Raw genomic sequence first — 16,568 nt, 5'->3', positions numbered from 1 at the left:
TTAACATTATTAATACTTCAATAAAATGCAGTCATGCAAAATTTGATCTGGTCTCATGTTGAAGGTAAATTACGTGCTATTTTATCATTAAATATCGTTACATATTTCAGTACAACTATTTTGCAAACCCTTGTTTTTGATTGTACATTTGAAATTCACACCCTCATTGGGGTTAAATTTATTCAGTCAACAGTTTTGATTCTTAATGACAATAAAAGTCTCATTTTAAACCAGTATTATACAATTTTCTCCAATCCCACATTCCACAAGCCAATGTTTCTTATTTACAATGCAGTTTTTTAATTTGAGTATTTACACATTTTGAGTCTTCTTTTGAAAGTAGATAAAGTAAGAGCTCTGGCACATAAAATTCCCTTTTCGCTTGTTTTGCCTTTTAATGACAGTACATAGCAAGATCAAAATGTCTTGCTCTTAAGGTCCAGTTTATTTTGAGAAGAGAAATATTAACTCTTAGGTTAAGCAAACACATTCAAGAAAGTCAACAAACTATAGCTGTCTATTAATCTAATATTTGATTAATGAGTATAATTTTATTAAATGTGTTAACCCCGAACACATTGGTGCAGTCACTTTGGTAAATGTTTATTACATTCTGATTGTCTTCCCAGGTTGCCCAACAGATTGGGATGACATTTACTGCTGGCACCGGGCCAATGTGGGACAGGTGATCAGGGTTTCATGTACGAACATCTCTAAGCTGTTTGCCGACAACCAAGGTAAATTAATTTTTCAAAACACCATCAGTGACATAAAAACCACAACTAAAATTCTGAGATTTGAGTGGGTGTGTCTGTTTTTTTGTTGTTGTTTTTGGTGCTGTTGCATGTTGCATTCTGAGAGTGTTCCTGCTCTAAAGCAACTAATGTACTCTGAAATATATGCTAGTTGTTTATGTTTATGATTCGAGTCCCGTAGAAATACTCTGGTCAGCAAGAAATTAATATTCCTGCCAGCAGCTGTGCTGACCTTTTCATCCTCTTGATTTTTTCTCTCCTTGACTATTTTCAGTCCATAATTTGTCTTAAAGCCACAATGATTTGACATTGTGAAGCTGAATTTCATTGTTTCTTTCTAAACAAAATAAAGAATCCTGTTTAAATAGTTTAAATCTAATACTATGATCAGTTCTGATCATCCATCATAGCACAGCCCAGAAAAATTACCATGTTATTTTGGAGGTCCCCTGGGACGGTGTTGTGTTTTTGTTGAGTGGTTTATGAAGACTGTCTAGTTTTCAGTGTGCACTGCTGCCTGTCTGTGTGCACAGACTGTTTAGATTACCCCTCCTGTCTCTTCCAGACCCCTCTCAGATCCAGCTGGTCTTTTTTTTTTCTTTCATCAAAACAATAAATGCACACATACAGGAAGGAATAAACAGCAAAAATAGATGAAATGATGGAAAAATTAATGAATGTCAGAGCAAATGAGGAAATGAATGCATTTAGAGCATTCATTTGCTCTGAATGAATGTTGGGGCAAATGAGGATTCAACAAAGAAAGACAAAACTTAGTTGACAAAAATACTACAAACAATGTAGGAGACACAGGAAGCATTGATACAGATGTTCTTGTCAAATGAAACCAAATGTAACATTTTTCTACACACAAAGTGCAAGAAACAAGGAGAGTTGGTCAAAGTTGATGATCATCTAAACACAGAAAAAAGACCTGTTAGAGGTTAGAAATGGTGTGAGACTAGTACTGAGTTTGGTCTACGACTATGAAGCTACAACCAGAGCAACAGTAGGATGATTTAGAGCATATTCAAATGTAAAATTGTCACAATAAAAGTCTGTCAAAAAACAGTTACTGGATTTAGCAATAGTGCAGCGTGTGCATAAAAAAATTGAAAAGAGTATAAAATATAGCAGAAGACAAAAAACTTTCTTAAAGCCTGATGATATTTTGATTGAAATATTATGGGAAAGGCAGGTTGCTAGGATGAAAGATGGACAAGAATGTTGACTGACTCAAGACTTATGCCCATCAACAATGTGCTTGGTTTTGCACCTTTTGATTGCACTGGAACAAGCAAAGAAATTTATGTCATGTCACCTAATGGTTCTCAGCCAAACTAGCAACAGCAGAGTGGTTACACAGATTGTGGATGCTGATAATACACTTGCGTGTTTCCTGTAGTGAAGTTGTTAGTGCAAGAAAAAAAAAAAAAGATTATGAGTGAAAGCTAACTGAAAGCTTTGCTTGGATGCATCAGGAGACGAAGGTTATTGTGAATGACTTCATAACTCAGTGTTAGTCATTCCCTGGACCTTGCTGGGTTTCCTCCTCCACAGGTTGGTCCAGAGTTTCCAATGGGACTCTGCAAAAAAAATAAAATAAAATAAAATAATGAATTGGAAAATCAAACAGTTCAGTCAAGAGCCAGGAGCATGAGTTTGAAGCTGACACTGCTTGTTAAACGAGGCGATATGAGTTTTAGCATTGTCCCCAGAGTCACAACCTTCAAACCTTAAATCGCATCCAACCATTTGCTGTAGCTGCAGGCTCTACATACTACGTTGTTCTGCTGCTGGATATCGGTAAATCCACCCACGACTCAAACCCCCACACTCTGCACCGAGAAGCTGGATAGCAATTTCACTTCATGAAACCTAGCATTTCACTGTAAACTTTGTCACTTCTGCTGAAAGGGTGAATTCAGTCTTGGTATCTGAAAACCTCTTTATGTGTAATAAAACTTCAGGAACTCATGATTTGAGCTCCTCCATTCTATCTGCAGGCCATGGTGGAAGAACAGAGAATGTAATTCAGCTCATTTAAATTCAGTTGAGCTGGTCAAGATGAACTTTAAAATTCAAGAATTTCTGTGCATATATTTTTATTTGATCTTGGACTCATATAGGAAGGCTTTTTTCCCCCGAAGTATCAATCTACACAAAAATAAAGAAGCAAATAATGAGCACATAATTCATTCACTGAAACGTTGCTCTTCCTCATCACCAGACTTTCACTTTCTGTCTTTTGCTTTGATATTCGTCAATACTCTTCACTTTGTGAAGAATAATGCAAAAGCGAATAAAAGGCACCATATAAATTAATGCAATAATTTTTTTTAACATTGACACAGATGTCACTCATGCTGGAGTTCATAGATATGAATGGATTTTCTAGTCTATTCCAGCTTTACTAATTGTCACACCTGATTCTTGTTAATCATCACACCTGTACCTTGTTGACTAATCATCACAAAGGTTTCTTGTTTGCGAACAATAAACACTTGTTCCCTATTTAGCTATTACTACATTTGCATCATTAATGTGAGTCTTCTTGTTTATTTTGTAATTTAGTTTTAACTGTTGTAAATTGTTTTGTGACTCTATTTGAGAAAAGCGCCTTATGAGTAAGCTTTGTCAATTTGTCATCACACCTGCTTCTCATTCCGTTTCAGATCTTCTTCATGTGCTCTTCACTAATTGTCAGAATTGCACTTTGTTTAGCATCCACCACCAACTCACTTTGGTCACCGATCATTCCACCTGTACTTTAGGAATTAATTATCAAAGCTGCACATTGATTTTTGCAATTAGATCCAGACACCTGGTTCTAATTGTGTTTCCAAGCATAAAAATAAGGAAGACTGTAGACATTAACTTCTGTAGTAGTGCTAAGATGGTTTTCACTGTCCATGTATTTTAGGATCTTTGATGTGCGAACTGCTACTATAGACAGTCATTGGCATTTTTAGAAGGTGTCTGGAGTATTTGCTGATTTTAGCTACAAGTGACTGTTCCTTAACCCTTGTGAATATCACATGGTCCACAATCAGCCCATTTCTCTTCCCTCTTTAAAAGACTTTTCATGTGATACTGGTTTTCCAACTATTGCACGCTGATTGTCCTCAGCTTCTTTCTAGGGTATAAATACTCATTTGTTAGCTTTGTCTAGGTCAGATCCATTTCTGTTATTGTAATTTTGTATACAGTGAAAGGGATTCTTTGCTGTTTTTTTCTCTTTACAATAAAGTTGGCAATCATCATCATCATCATCCTCATGTTCCTGGCTGGATTTGTTTTTATTTTTTTTAACCCAACAACCATCTAGTTCTTTTATGACAAGCTTTTTTCTTGATATCTCGGGTACAAAAGAATAATAATAATAATAACAAAGCCTTTTTTTGAGTAATTGGGCTAGCTACTGCATGTGTTGCCTTTTTCAGCTGGTATTTCAGTCTGCATGTGTGCTGCTTATATGGTGAATGAGAAAATTGCAAAGGAGTGTATACATACCATATTCTGAAGGTTTGCAGAGGTTAGTTTTTGAAAAATTTGACTTAAAAACACAACATTCAAGAAGTAATTTCTTAATTTTTCTAAGCACAGATTCTTCTTGCTCCCACAGTGACTTAAAGAACTGCATGAGACATCAATCTTTTTGATTTTGTTCCTCCAGACAACATAATTGTTGTCTGTCTGTCTCTGAAAAAAACGTTCTTGTGATATTCTGGCTTTAATTCTCCTCATCAGCTGCTTTTAACGTCATTATGCTGAAAGAACAGTTAATCTCTCTTCCCTTTTCCATCCCCCACTGGCTTTGACTTTTGACAAGGGTTTGGCTACTTCTGTTTGACCATCATATATTTGTTTTTTGAAACAAGTTCACTAAATGTTTACCCATTGTCCAAATCCTATTCTTATGTCAAAAAACGTTGAAATGTGCACTGTGACAAGGCCCTCAATCCTGGCTTACATAATCATTTTATGCATAAAATAAACAATGCTTTCTGGTAATTTCGTCTTTTACATCACTCAAGTTGAACACGAGATCATGGGCTGAATGTGCTTTCAGAGCAGGAAACAAGAGGGACAGTTTCATAGCACACTGCATTCACTTGAGCATGAACTGTGGGACAAGTATGGGGGTTTTTCCCCTAAATTTTTCCCCATGTAGATCCAGACACCTGTCCAATTCATTGTTCAATTCTTAACATGTGCATCATCAGGGTGTCATCAGAAACATATTTCTCAGATCAGAAGAACACTGGGGTTTATCCAGGGGTCTTTCTGCATCTACAGTTTTATAAACATTTATTTATGATGAATTATGTATTACAGGGTGATATTCAAAAGTGAGAAACTAGCAACAAAAACATCCTGAGTATCATTATGTGTCATAGTGGTTGTAAGTTTATGCATTAAAGGGGCAGTATTATGCAAAATCGACGTTTTTGGAGCTTAATGTAATGTTATTGGTTGTAATGTTATTCCCTCCAAAACATACCTGGGGTGTTGCTTTGATTCTTCCATACATTGTTTTGGATTCTTTGTAAGTGGTTAAAATTATTCTGTAAAAACCTTACAGCAGAGTAAGTGCAAACAAACAATGGCCAGGACCAAGACTTAAGAGCCATCCCTCAGAGTTTAATTTTAGTCTTTCTGAACCCAGGGGAGCTTTGTGAAACCTTAGTGGGAGATTCAGAAGAGTTTCTGCAATTTGACTTTCTAGAGTCCCTCTAGAACGTCCACGTAGTCCATTTCCAAACTCTTCAACTGCCCTAGTTTATATCAGAGATCTGAGTTGGTTTTAAGTGCTTCCTTTGCTACATCTCTAGCACATTTCCACTCTTTACTGTCTTTATCTTTTCTTAGCATATGTTTCAAGGAACTGCACAGAAAAGGGCTGGTCCGAACTCCTGGACTACCATGACACCTGTGTGTTTAAAGATGTTGAAGAGCAGGAGCCAGTGGTAAGACGTTATTATTATGTGAGTGGAGTTATATTTTGAACTGATCATTGTGAATATTTTTGTTTTATTGATTGTGCTGGGCCGCTACTCTCTGGGTCACATTTTTATTATTATTATTATTATTATTATTTCCTGTTGGGTTAGGGTTTGATTAAATGTTGCCCATTTTTATTTTTAAATTTATTTTCACCTTTCAGACAAAACTGTTGTGTTGCTGTGGTATAGTGTGAACTTTTGGTTGACAGCACTTATACAGTAAGAACCTACCATTAGAGATTTAATTACTGGCTATAAACTTCTGCTCTTATTATGCTCATAATTAGACAGAGTAGATGACAGATGTCAAAAATATAACATTCTTCTGCAACAATATGAGTCCTTACAGAAAAAAACAGAAAATGTTACTGTTTTTATTACAGTAAATCCCCTGCTGTCGACTTTGTTGCACTTGGACATACAGAACAAAAAAACATTATACGAGTTGGGAATATTTTCATCTGTACAGGTTAAGTTGTGTTTTAAAAGCACACAAATACTCAACTTATGGATTTCAGATGTGTACTGTTTAAAAGCAAGATTCTGATAATGATAGATAAGTAAAAAAAAAAAAAAAAACTTTCTTAGTGATATAAACCCTACACAAATTCACTGTATAACAAACAAATCAGGCAGGGAAAAAACAGGTGCAACAACCTGGTTGTGGATCCTTCTACTGATACTTGCTGAAGCATCTTTTCATTCAACTTCATCTGTCAGCATGCACATATTCACTTGCTATTATCTGACCATTCTGTTTTGCAAAGTTCTTCAGCTCAGTTTTAAAGACTTCTCTTATCCACAGCCCCCACAGATTTTGTGTTCCAGCAGAGCTGAGTCAAATGGCTGAATTTACCAGGCAATTCAATTATTTGTTTCAAGTGTGTTAGAGCAGGGACACATTTACAACATGCAACCAGATTAGGGTTAATAGTAATGTTCTTTACCCCTTTTTTATTCCAAACATATTTGTGTTTCAAAGTTGAAATCACATTAAAGATAAAAAATTATGTACTAAAGTTCTTTTCTTTTACATACCCAGAACTTTTATTTGAACAGACTCTCACTCAATTTGCTTTCCTCAGAATTTCAATGATCATCATTGAATCTCCCTAAAATATCTAAGTTATTCATTCACTAAGTTTCAGCAAACTCAACATTTTCTTTCTTTGATTATTGAACAACTTGTTGGAGAGCACTTTAATGTAATGTCCTAACTTGTTTTTGTTTGTCTCTTTTAGACAACATATTTCTCCAACTTTAAACAGGTGTACACTGCTGGCTATGCTACCTCACTCATCTCACTTATATCAGCTATTTTTGTCTTCACTGTTTTTAGGTAACAATTTAAAATCTTCTGCTACCTTTATTTATGCAGACACACACAGTGGGGAAACACAAGGTAATTCAAATATATTTGTTCTCTCTCTGCAGGAAATTTCACTGCACCAGGAACTACATCCACATAAACCTGTTCTTCTCCTTCATCCTGAGAGCCACTGCTGTCTTCGTCAAAGACCTGGTTCTTTTTTCTGATGCAGATCTGGACCACTGCTTCATGTCAACTGTGAGTGCTGACGTTTCATCACCAACTCACCAGTAGTAAGAATTTTGTAAAAGCAGAAATTGTTGTAGACCCAACATCTGAAAATGCTTCTGTGCCTCCTCTGAACAACTTGGACAGGTTTACTTGACCTGTTGTCTTGAAAGGAGAGAGATAGAAAGATAAAAATACAGGGGATGTCTCAGAGCATCAATGATGAGGTTTTCACTTCCTGCTTTTCTGCTGATAAAGCTGCTGTGAGAGGTGTGAGTGTCCCTATTGTTTGTTTGTGAGGCCTCAGCATAAGCACATTCTGTGACTCATTTAGATGGGAAGTAAGGCTGAAATAGGGAGGATAAGAGTCGTACAGTTTTCCTCTGCAGTACTAACAAAACATGCACCGTGACTGACATCTTTCCAAGTCTGAATATGAATGGAAATACAAAAAAGATGTAAGTAAAACTCTGGTGTTTTTGGATTTTATACACCAGTGTCTAGAAGATGACCATTTTACTTTCTTATATTTAGTTAATCAAACTATCAAAATGGAATAATACATTTCCGACAACAGTATTTGTATTTTTAAGTTATAGACTGAGAATTAATGGATTGTGAACATGCATGGTGCTGTAGAAATGCCAATGATGGCTGCTGTCACCAACTAATGACTCCTCTAAATTGGAAAGAAAAATCAATTTTTGAAGCTTACTGTTAGAGAACTGTTCCAGAGACTGACATCTTGTAAACTCTAAATAACAACCATTAGATGCTATCTACAAGCCAACTGATTGTATGGGAGGCCACCTAAGTAACAGCATTTTTGTGCAACTATCACAAAGGTAGACATACAAAGTTGGATCAAGATTTTTGTTGTCAAAGAAAAAAAAAACATATCAAATTCATGTGGGGTTGATGTGAAACAAAAATGAATATGTGGAAAAGCAGCCTATGGCAGTGATTTTCAATTATCACTGCCACATTCAAATGATGTATTAATATCAGCACTTATTATCACTCTAGTGCTTGTCTGCAGTTCAAATTCATAAAACAGAAATTACCTTATCCAACAATATTAATAGACTCTAGTCATTAGGATATTTAGTTAAAAATTAACTTTATTAATAGATGTAGGGAAAAAGCTGTTAAAAAATGTTAAAGTATCTGTTTTGATGGATCTATTTTTCCCCGAAGGCAGCAATTCATCCAGGTGGTGGGCAGGATAGAGTGAGTCTGTCAGAATATTGTATGCTCTCTGCAGGCAACATCGGTTGATGAATTGTCTGGAGTAGGTAGCTGTTGGTCGATGATGTTCCTGGCAGTATTTATAAATCACTGTAGAGATTTCTGTTTTTCTGCAGAGCCATACCACACCAAGATGCTGTGAAAGATGGAGTTATAGAAGGATGTTATGAGCTGTTGTAACAGGTTTACTCTCCTGAGTTTTCTAAGAAAATACAGCCACTGCTGTGCCTTCTCAGCCAGGACTGTGGTATTTGTTTGTCCATAGCAAATCAGTGGCCACATGGCCTTCAGCTTAACATGGATGTTCTACTTCTCTGTACCCATCACAACAAACAAGCTGGATTTATTTATAACCTCAAGTCAGACAGTGACCTCTGGGCAGTTCTTAATAAGCAGGATCTACACCAAGTCATTGATCACATAATTTATTGTCATATTCATTCAGTGAGAAATCTTTCCTGTCCACCTTGAAATTAAGGGTTTTTTTTTATGACTTCTGCTTAGTTCTGACCCTTCATCTTCATGGGCCAGTGGCTGCAGCAGTTGTTGCCATCAAGAAAACCGAGTCTTTTAGATGCTGTCACAGTGGTAGTTTTAAATATAAAGCAGGAAAACAGGGAAGCTGTCGATAACACAACTGGAGCAAACCACAGAGAAATCATGCCATTACCATGACAACTACACTGCTGTGAAAAAGTGTTTTTCCTCTTACAGACTTCTTCTGTTTTGGCCTTTTGTCATCCTGAAATGTATTTAGAACATCAAACTAAATTTTAATATTGGATAAAATTGACTTGCGTAAATACAATAAACAGTTTTCAAAGTAATCCAAACCAACCTGGCCCTCTGGGATAAAGTAAATGTCCTCTAAACCTAACAGCTAGTTGCATGATCTGAGCAGCAACAACTCTCATCAAGAGTTTGCAATAACTGTTAGGTCAACATCATCAATTATGGCAAGCTTCTTGGGTCTTGAGGAAGCAAAACAGTCCCAAAGAGTCACGATAATGTTGGACTGTCAGTATGATGATCTGATTTGGAAATGTGCTAATTTTGGAACAAATGTGAGATTATGCACAACTTCCAAAATTGTTCCACTTTTGTCTTGTCATTTCACAGAATGCATTCCCAAAACTATCATCATCATAAACTTCATGATGATGATAATTATAAAGAATGTCTTGTCAAATGTGAGACGGGTCTTTATGTGCTTTGGGGTAAGCAGTTGTTCCTTGGATCTCTGCCAGAGAAGCCAATTTACCCTGTATGTTGGCACATTAGTATATATAAATCCCAAAGCACAGAAGGAGGCAGAGGTCTAGAGTATATCAGAGCTGTCATCCAAACTCCAAGAACACATTAAAAAGATGGACCCAAGGGATGAAGTGCTCAGTGAAAATCTCAGACAGTGGCAACTGGAAGAGAAGGTTCTGAAGGAACCATCATGGGAGGAAAAGAACATGCATTGGATGTACCACCGACAGTTAGCTGAAGTGGCTGATATGACCAAATCCTACCAATGGCTGGAGACCTTCTGTACTGATGGACAGTACAGGAAGTGAGGTCACGGCACCACATGAGCAGCCCTTGATTACCAGAGCAATAAAGGCACAGATGTACCACACCAGGCAAGGCCCCAGCTACAACAGGGAGTAAGATACCAGCAAGAAAGGAATACGTGGAACACCATAACCAAGGGGATGATATACAGAAACATCTGTACGGATTGAAAACTGGTGACCCTAGGATTATCTATCTGTCTATTTATCTGCAAATTAAAAAAAAAAAAACTTTTAAATTTTTAAATGTTTCAGTTTCTCTTCAATAAAAGTGTTAATGCCTCAAATTGAATAATTTCTGTCACTACAGTGACTGTACACCCAAAGTTTCTGGTTTGTGAAGAAAAAAAAATATATATATATATTTCCATTCTCAGCAAAAACAAAAAGTCCATGAACAACAGTTGTTATAAACTTTGGTAATGTAATCTGCCAAGTTAAGTGAAGTTTACAACCTTGTCTGATGTTTGTCTGATGTTTGTCTTTGCCTTGTCTGGCAGACAGCCTGCAAGTCTGCTGTGGCCTTTTTCCAGTTTAGTATCCTGGCCAACTACTTCTGGCTACTGGTGGAGGGGATGTATCTACAGACGCTGCTAGCACTCACCTTCGTCTTTCAAAAGAAATACTTCTGGTGGTATATACTAATCGGTTGGGGTGGGTTTTTCTGTTACTTTCTCAAAGTTTCTTGTCAGAGCAGTAATAAGTTTCTTTTGCGTAATGATTTGGTTTCTGTGTGTGTTTTTTTTTTTTTTTTTACCCTTTTTCCCAGGTCTACCGACGATAATCATTGCAACCTGGATTCTCACTAGAAACTTCTACAATAATAAGGGGTGAGCAAATGCTGTGGCTGCTGGTGAAAGTCAGATTTGTTTTTTTCTTGTAAGAATAAGTAGACACTCTGAAATAGCCAGATATTTTATTTAAACAACAATGCTATCACCTATATGCTTCATGTTAAAAGGGACATTTTTAGCTAGAAGAAAGGATTTTTTAGCTAGAACTCATTTTTTGAACTTCAAATTTAGACTTAGAAATCATCTCTCTAGATTTCCTGTCTAGAGTTGTAATCTGACATGTCAAGCCAGTTTGTATCTCTGGAGGTGATAAGCTGCTTAGTACAGCAGAGGAACAAGTAAATTAGAAATTGAACAATATGGCAAACTCTAAATATGGTTTCAGTTTGAACAGAAATAAAACTCCCTATCCAGAACTTATGGAAAATGTATTTGTTGTCCTGTTAGCAGTAAAAGAAGTTTAGATGCTTTATAAGGAGCCCAGAATAAAGAGCAATGTGCTTGGATACGAGGGAACATGGAGCTCATAAAATCCTAAGCTGCTTAAACATACAGTATTTTCTAAGTAAAAACCAAAAAACTGGTTTAGAGAGATGTCAATCAGAAGTAGTACCTTTATTTCTGATTTCCAGTGTTCATAAAGCTTAAATGTATCTATATGGATTCCATCCCTTTCAGATCACTCTTTAGCAGTAATAGTATGAACACCTAGTAGAAGTGTTAAAAATAGATATTGTAAATCCTTTTCCAAGGGAGTGATTATTAGTTTCACCTATATTTTAAAACATAGTTGATAGTTTAACTAGCTTTACCATTTGCAGGGTTAGCATGCCAAACAATATTCTGCATTGATGTTTCACCAAAAGAGTATTTTTTCCAGATTGACTCAGCCAATAAACAGGCAATTCTGCAAAGATGTTAAATCTAATATGCTATGGTCCTTTTAGAAAATTGGTAAAAATCACGATGGGAAGGTGTTTCAGAGAAAGATTTACAGTTTAATTTCTAACATTCTGGCTCCAGAAAATGTTGCATATTTCATGATGAGACTTAAAAGTGTGTGGCCTCATATTGCTCAGTTTACTGCAAAGCTGGATTTTATGCATCCCAGGTGCTGGGATGACACAGATGTGGCCTTCATCTGGTGGATCATTAAGGGTCCAATAACTGCCTCCCTACTGGTGAGTAGACTGCAGATAAAGTGGGAGCTCTTTATCTGATTGGCAACAATCCACAGTTACAAGAAAGCAACTTATTTCTTGAGGTTTGATCATATGATAGACAAAAATAACTCAGTATGTTTGAGTGTCTTTATATTTGTTTTATAAAGTATTGGCTGTAGGTGGGATTTGACGTTGATCCTAAAAAAGATCAAATTGTTAAATTAATCACAATACAAACACACAACAAACTCCACATTTTCTTTAGTTGTTAAAGATTAAGTCTGTATGGAAAGGCTGTGTGTGAGAAACAACACTTTTCCCGTTACAAAGGAACTAAAAGGAGGAGTTGAAGCCAAGTACGTTTAAATAAAGGATTTGGTTCATTGATTATCGCCTGTGGGATCAGCTCTTTGTTAGCACAATGCCAGGGTGGAAAGGCATCAACAATCTGTAGAAAAGCAAACATTGCTCCCAGTCAATCTGGGAAGAGTCGCAAGGTCATTTTCAAACTATTTAAAGCCAATTATTCTACAGTGAGAAAATGTTTTTATAAGTGGAAAACATTTAAGGCAGTGTCCAGCAGTTCCGAGAATGTAGCACATTCCCCCCTGGGTCATTCTGGGCATTTCTCAGTGAAGGAACAAATCCCAAGAGCTCCATCTCAGTCTCCACAGACCTTATCCATGTATCGTATTTTACATGGATAGTTACTATGAGAAAGCTGTTTTTTTTTTCTTTTTCTTTTTTTTTAAGAAAGAATGGTAGCACAACTTAGGTGTGCAAAGCTCCATGTGAACAAAACTTGCTTTGGAACATTGTGTTAATGATGGATAAGACCAAAACAGAGAGTTTTGGTCAATATGCAAAGCGCCATGTTTTTAAACGGCAAACATTGTAACTGTTGAGCATAGTCATGGAAAGTTGTTGAATTAGGGTTGCTTTCCCAAGACAAGACCTGATCACCTCTCAGTCATTGCGTTGACCATGAAGTCCTCTTTATGATTATGTTTTACAGTGTCAAATGGCCCAGTCAAAGTTCAGATCCTAACCTGTTTGAAATGATGAGAGGGAACCATAAAGAGGGGTTATTACAAAGTTTTCAATCACTTATTGCCATTTTATATCGCAATCAAGTAATTATGTTTCCTTAAGTTGTACAAATAATGTATATGTCAAACCTAAAAGAACTTGGAATCCTAAAAAATGGCCTCTGTCTCTTTAGAAAGCTCCTACTCTTTCCAACGCTCCGCCTTTAGCACGTCAACACAGCATTGGACTGAGAAGTAATTCATATGATAAGCTCACCAGACATGCAGCTCCACCAAGTGTTTGTTAATTGCTGCTAGAGGAGTTGAGGACCAAAACATTGAGTAAACAATATAACATTTTTCTTCTATGTAGGTGAACTTCATCATCTTTCTAAACGTGATCCGTATTCTGGTTCAGAAGCTGACGTCTCCTGGAGTCGGTGGCAACAATACGAGTCACTTTAAGTGAGAGAGCATAAATACTTCTCTATGAGCATCCGTGCTGACACATGGCTGTATACCCATGTAATCCTTATGTCTCTGCTGTGTGTGTTTGCAGGCGACTGGCCAAATCCACACTGCTGCTCATCCCACTTTTTGGGATGCACTACATGGTGTTCGCCTTCCTACCGGAAAATACAGGAGCAGAAGCTCGGATCATCATCGAGGTTGGCATGGGATCCTTCCAGGTACGACAGAAACACATTTTTAAAAATAAAGGAAAATAAAGTTTCACAACTTTTATCACATGTTCATCTTTTAAAGGGATTTGTTGTAGCCTTGCTGTACTGTTTCCTAAATGGAGAGGTGAGTACATGTTATGCATATTCTCTCTTTTGATCTGTCCATTCAGAGAACTGAATCTCACATAGCCAATAAGTTCAAATAAATGTTGAAAATCTATTTTATGATGTCAGGACAAGTTTGATTATGTTATTGAATTGGTCATTACCACCATCTGGTGGATAAAATTGTTGATTTGTCTGGTATCTTTCTTCCTTTAATTAGCCTCACTTATTAAATTCTGGTAAAGGAGTTCAGATGTGTACTGTACATATAAATATTAAAATGATCTCTTTGTTCTTTATCTTTCCCTTCCCAGTTATCAAATTTTCTTGCAATCTTTCAAAACAGAGTTGTCAAGGTTTTGTCAACATATTTCATAATTTGTAGTTTATTGGGATGGCTTCTTGTGTTGTCAAAAATATAAATGACTGCGAGCAAATGTTGGTGCTGGACCTTTTCATCAAAGTTGTGTTTGATGTTTAGGTGCAGGCTGAGTTGAAGAAGCGATTTTGGAAGTGGCAGACTGAGAGTTACCTGAGCTACAGTAAACGACGGCGTACGCTGTTCAACGAAAGCAGCACGGTCACACAGATATCTGTTCTGGACAAATCCAGTCCCAAAGAGCAGCAGAGCTCCGAATCACATGCCCTTACACCCAACAATGTGTCTGCAGTCTGAAAACCATGAGACGGGTCCAGCAGATGAGTTGTTGTTTTTTTTGTATCGCACAGATCATGCTGTGCATAGACTACACCTCAGAGCCTGGTTGTTGGCGGGTGTGTTTATCCTGAACTGTGAGACCTCTGAACTTGCTGTGCAAGAAGTCGGCATCGTCCCACACACGTTTTACAGCACATTCAGATTTCCCCCCAGACACCAGAGTTTACAGTGTTGCTGGAAAACTACGTCATTTGCTTTGGGGCAACTCCTCCACATTTTACTTTCCAACACTGAACTCTTTCTGCTATTTAAAGAAGAGATAAGAAAAAAGCAAAAGGTGAACAGGAGCCTTGTTCAAAACTGAAGTAAATCAAGGTGGAGCAGAAATGAAAAGAAGTACATTTTAATTCAACACAGTCCCAAAGCTTTGATTTACCAGTCTTTTTATTAAGTTAGAATAGAAAATTTGTCACAAACAACTCAACTAAAAACAACAAAATACATTACATCAGAAAATAAAAGATTTTGTACAGTGAACAAAGAGAGTTTTTATTATGTCAAATGTTCACATTTTCCCAACAGACACAAACTAAAATGGCTTTGTGGTACTATAAGTAAAAAATACTTAATAAGAGATTAAGGTGTAAATTTTCTTTCTCAGTCGATGCTGAACCTGCAGCCGCAATACTGACCTGAATCCTGAACATAAGTAGCCATTTCTTTTGCCTGTACTCTGTGTCATTATGGGTAATAATTTTAATCTGGCGGATGCCTTTATGAGGAACTCTTGGGTGCAGTAAGAGGAAATCATACTTGTATACAAAGATTATCAATTCTTTTCATCAGTTGCTACTCTGACAGTTGTAAAATTATATGACCAATAAATGAGATGCTTTTTTTTCAGTAGGTAAGGCATATTTTACGTTTAAACTTTTAGCCTCTAGCTGAATAACTGAAGGTTTCCTACAATCCCTTAGATGTCGTGCAACATCAACACCCAATTTCACAACAATTCTGCTGGCTTTCAGGAAGAATTCAGAATCAAACATATTTATAAGCTTTTCTCACTCTTACTGTTTTACTTTTAAAGTCAAGGAATCCAAGGGGTTCCATGTTTCTTTTCATTTAAGCAGACTTCACAGCTGAGCCATCTTTTTTTTTTTTTTTTTTGGACCTATGACGTTAGATTGCAAAAGGAGATGTAAATAGAAGCCTCTTTCTCAAGGATGTCAAGAACTTGTGTGTTACCAGCCTGGCATGGCCATGAAGAAGATATACTCCAGCCATGAGGCCGCTATAGGCAGACCTGTTTAAAATTCCCTGATGACCATTGCACACAGATGTATACTCTATCATTTTTGCTACCAGACTCCAACCATGCTCCAACAAATTTTATCAGAACCGACAGAGGCTGAAAAAGGTTTTCTGGGTGCCATGCCACACCTTATCAGCTTGACACCAACCGTTAACCCACTCATGTGCATTGTCCTTCGTACTCTAATACGCATAGATGTACTTTTAATAATGACCAGAAGACCTTCCTGCAATTACTTCGAGAAACTATGAACCCAATAGTTACCTGGTATTATTGCTTGTGTGTGTTTGTCACCAGTTTCTTTACGTTTGTCCAACAATCCATATAAAAAAAAATAAATAAAAATAAAAAAAGCTGTGATACCTGTGATTTTGAGAGATCCAGCATCACCTTTTTTCTTTAAACTTTGGTCATTCCTGTGTTACATTACATGTCTATTTAGGAGATGAAAATCCATGATGCCATCCGTGGCTATGTCTGCAACATGTTGCACAGTGCATTAGCGCACATTTGGAGCACTAGACTGTAAAAGCCTTTTGTTTTGTCTTTGTGAATGAACAGTGTTTTGTGACTGTTGCAGTTGACTCAAATGATTTATACACTGACCATACTGAATTAGACCGCTGACCTCATAGTGATCATAAATCTGAGCAACTGCAGCTGCCACCACAGCTTGTACAGTAGGCACTAGGCATGGCTTCGTCTGCCTCTTTTCTG

At 36.9% G+C, this 16,568-nt stretch overlaps 1 protein-coding gene across 1 annotated transcript in view; it reads left to right on the top strand.

Annotated features, from left to right (window-relative positions):
- ghrhrb (growth hormone releasing hormone receptor b) overlaps positions 1-14,866 on the top strand; it is a 28,331-nt gene extending 13,465 nt beyond the window's left edge. Inside the window, exons 3-13 of the mRNA XM_007540984.2 lie at positions 630-737; positions 5,628-5,725; positions 7,003-7,100; positions 7,196-7,328; positions 10,606-10,759; positions 10,875-10,935; positions 12,011-12,080; positions 13,464-13,555; positions 13,650-13,779; positions 13,856-13,897; positions 14,360-14,866. Of these exons, the coding sequence (XP_007541046.1) occupies positions 630-737; positions 5,628-5,725; positions 7,003-7,100; positions 7,196-7,328; positions 10,606-10,759; positions 10,875-10,935; positions 12,011-12,080; positions 13,464-13,555; positions 13,650-13,779; positions 13,856-13,897; positions 14,360-14,554 (1,181 nt within the window). The 3' untranslated portion in view covers positions 14,555-14,866. The remainder of the gene's footprint in view (positions 1-629; positions 738-5,627; positions 5,726-7,002; positions 7,101-7,195; positions 7,329-10,605; positions 10,760-10,874; positions 10,936-12,010; positions 12,081-13,463; positions 13,556-13,649; positions 13,780-13,855; positions 13,898-14,359) is intronic.
- Positions 14,867-16,568: the final 1,702 nt, after the last annotated feature.

Source organism: Poecilia formosa, unplaced genomic scaffold, assembly GCF_000485575.1.
Source record: "Poecilia formosa unplaced genomic scaffold, Poecilia_formosa-5.1.2 Scaffold10, whole genome shotgun sequence".
Lineage (NCBI taxonomy): Eukaryota > Metazoa > Chordata > Actinopteri > Cyprinodontiformes > Poeciliidae > Poecilia > Poecilia formosa.
This window is presented reverse-complemented; position numbering and strand designations above follow the sequence as displayed.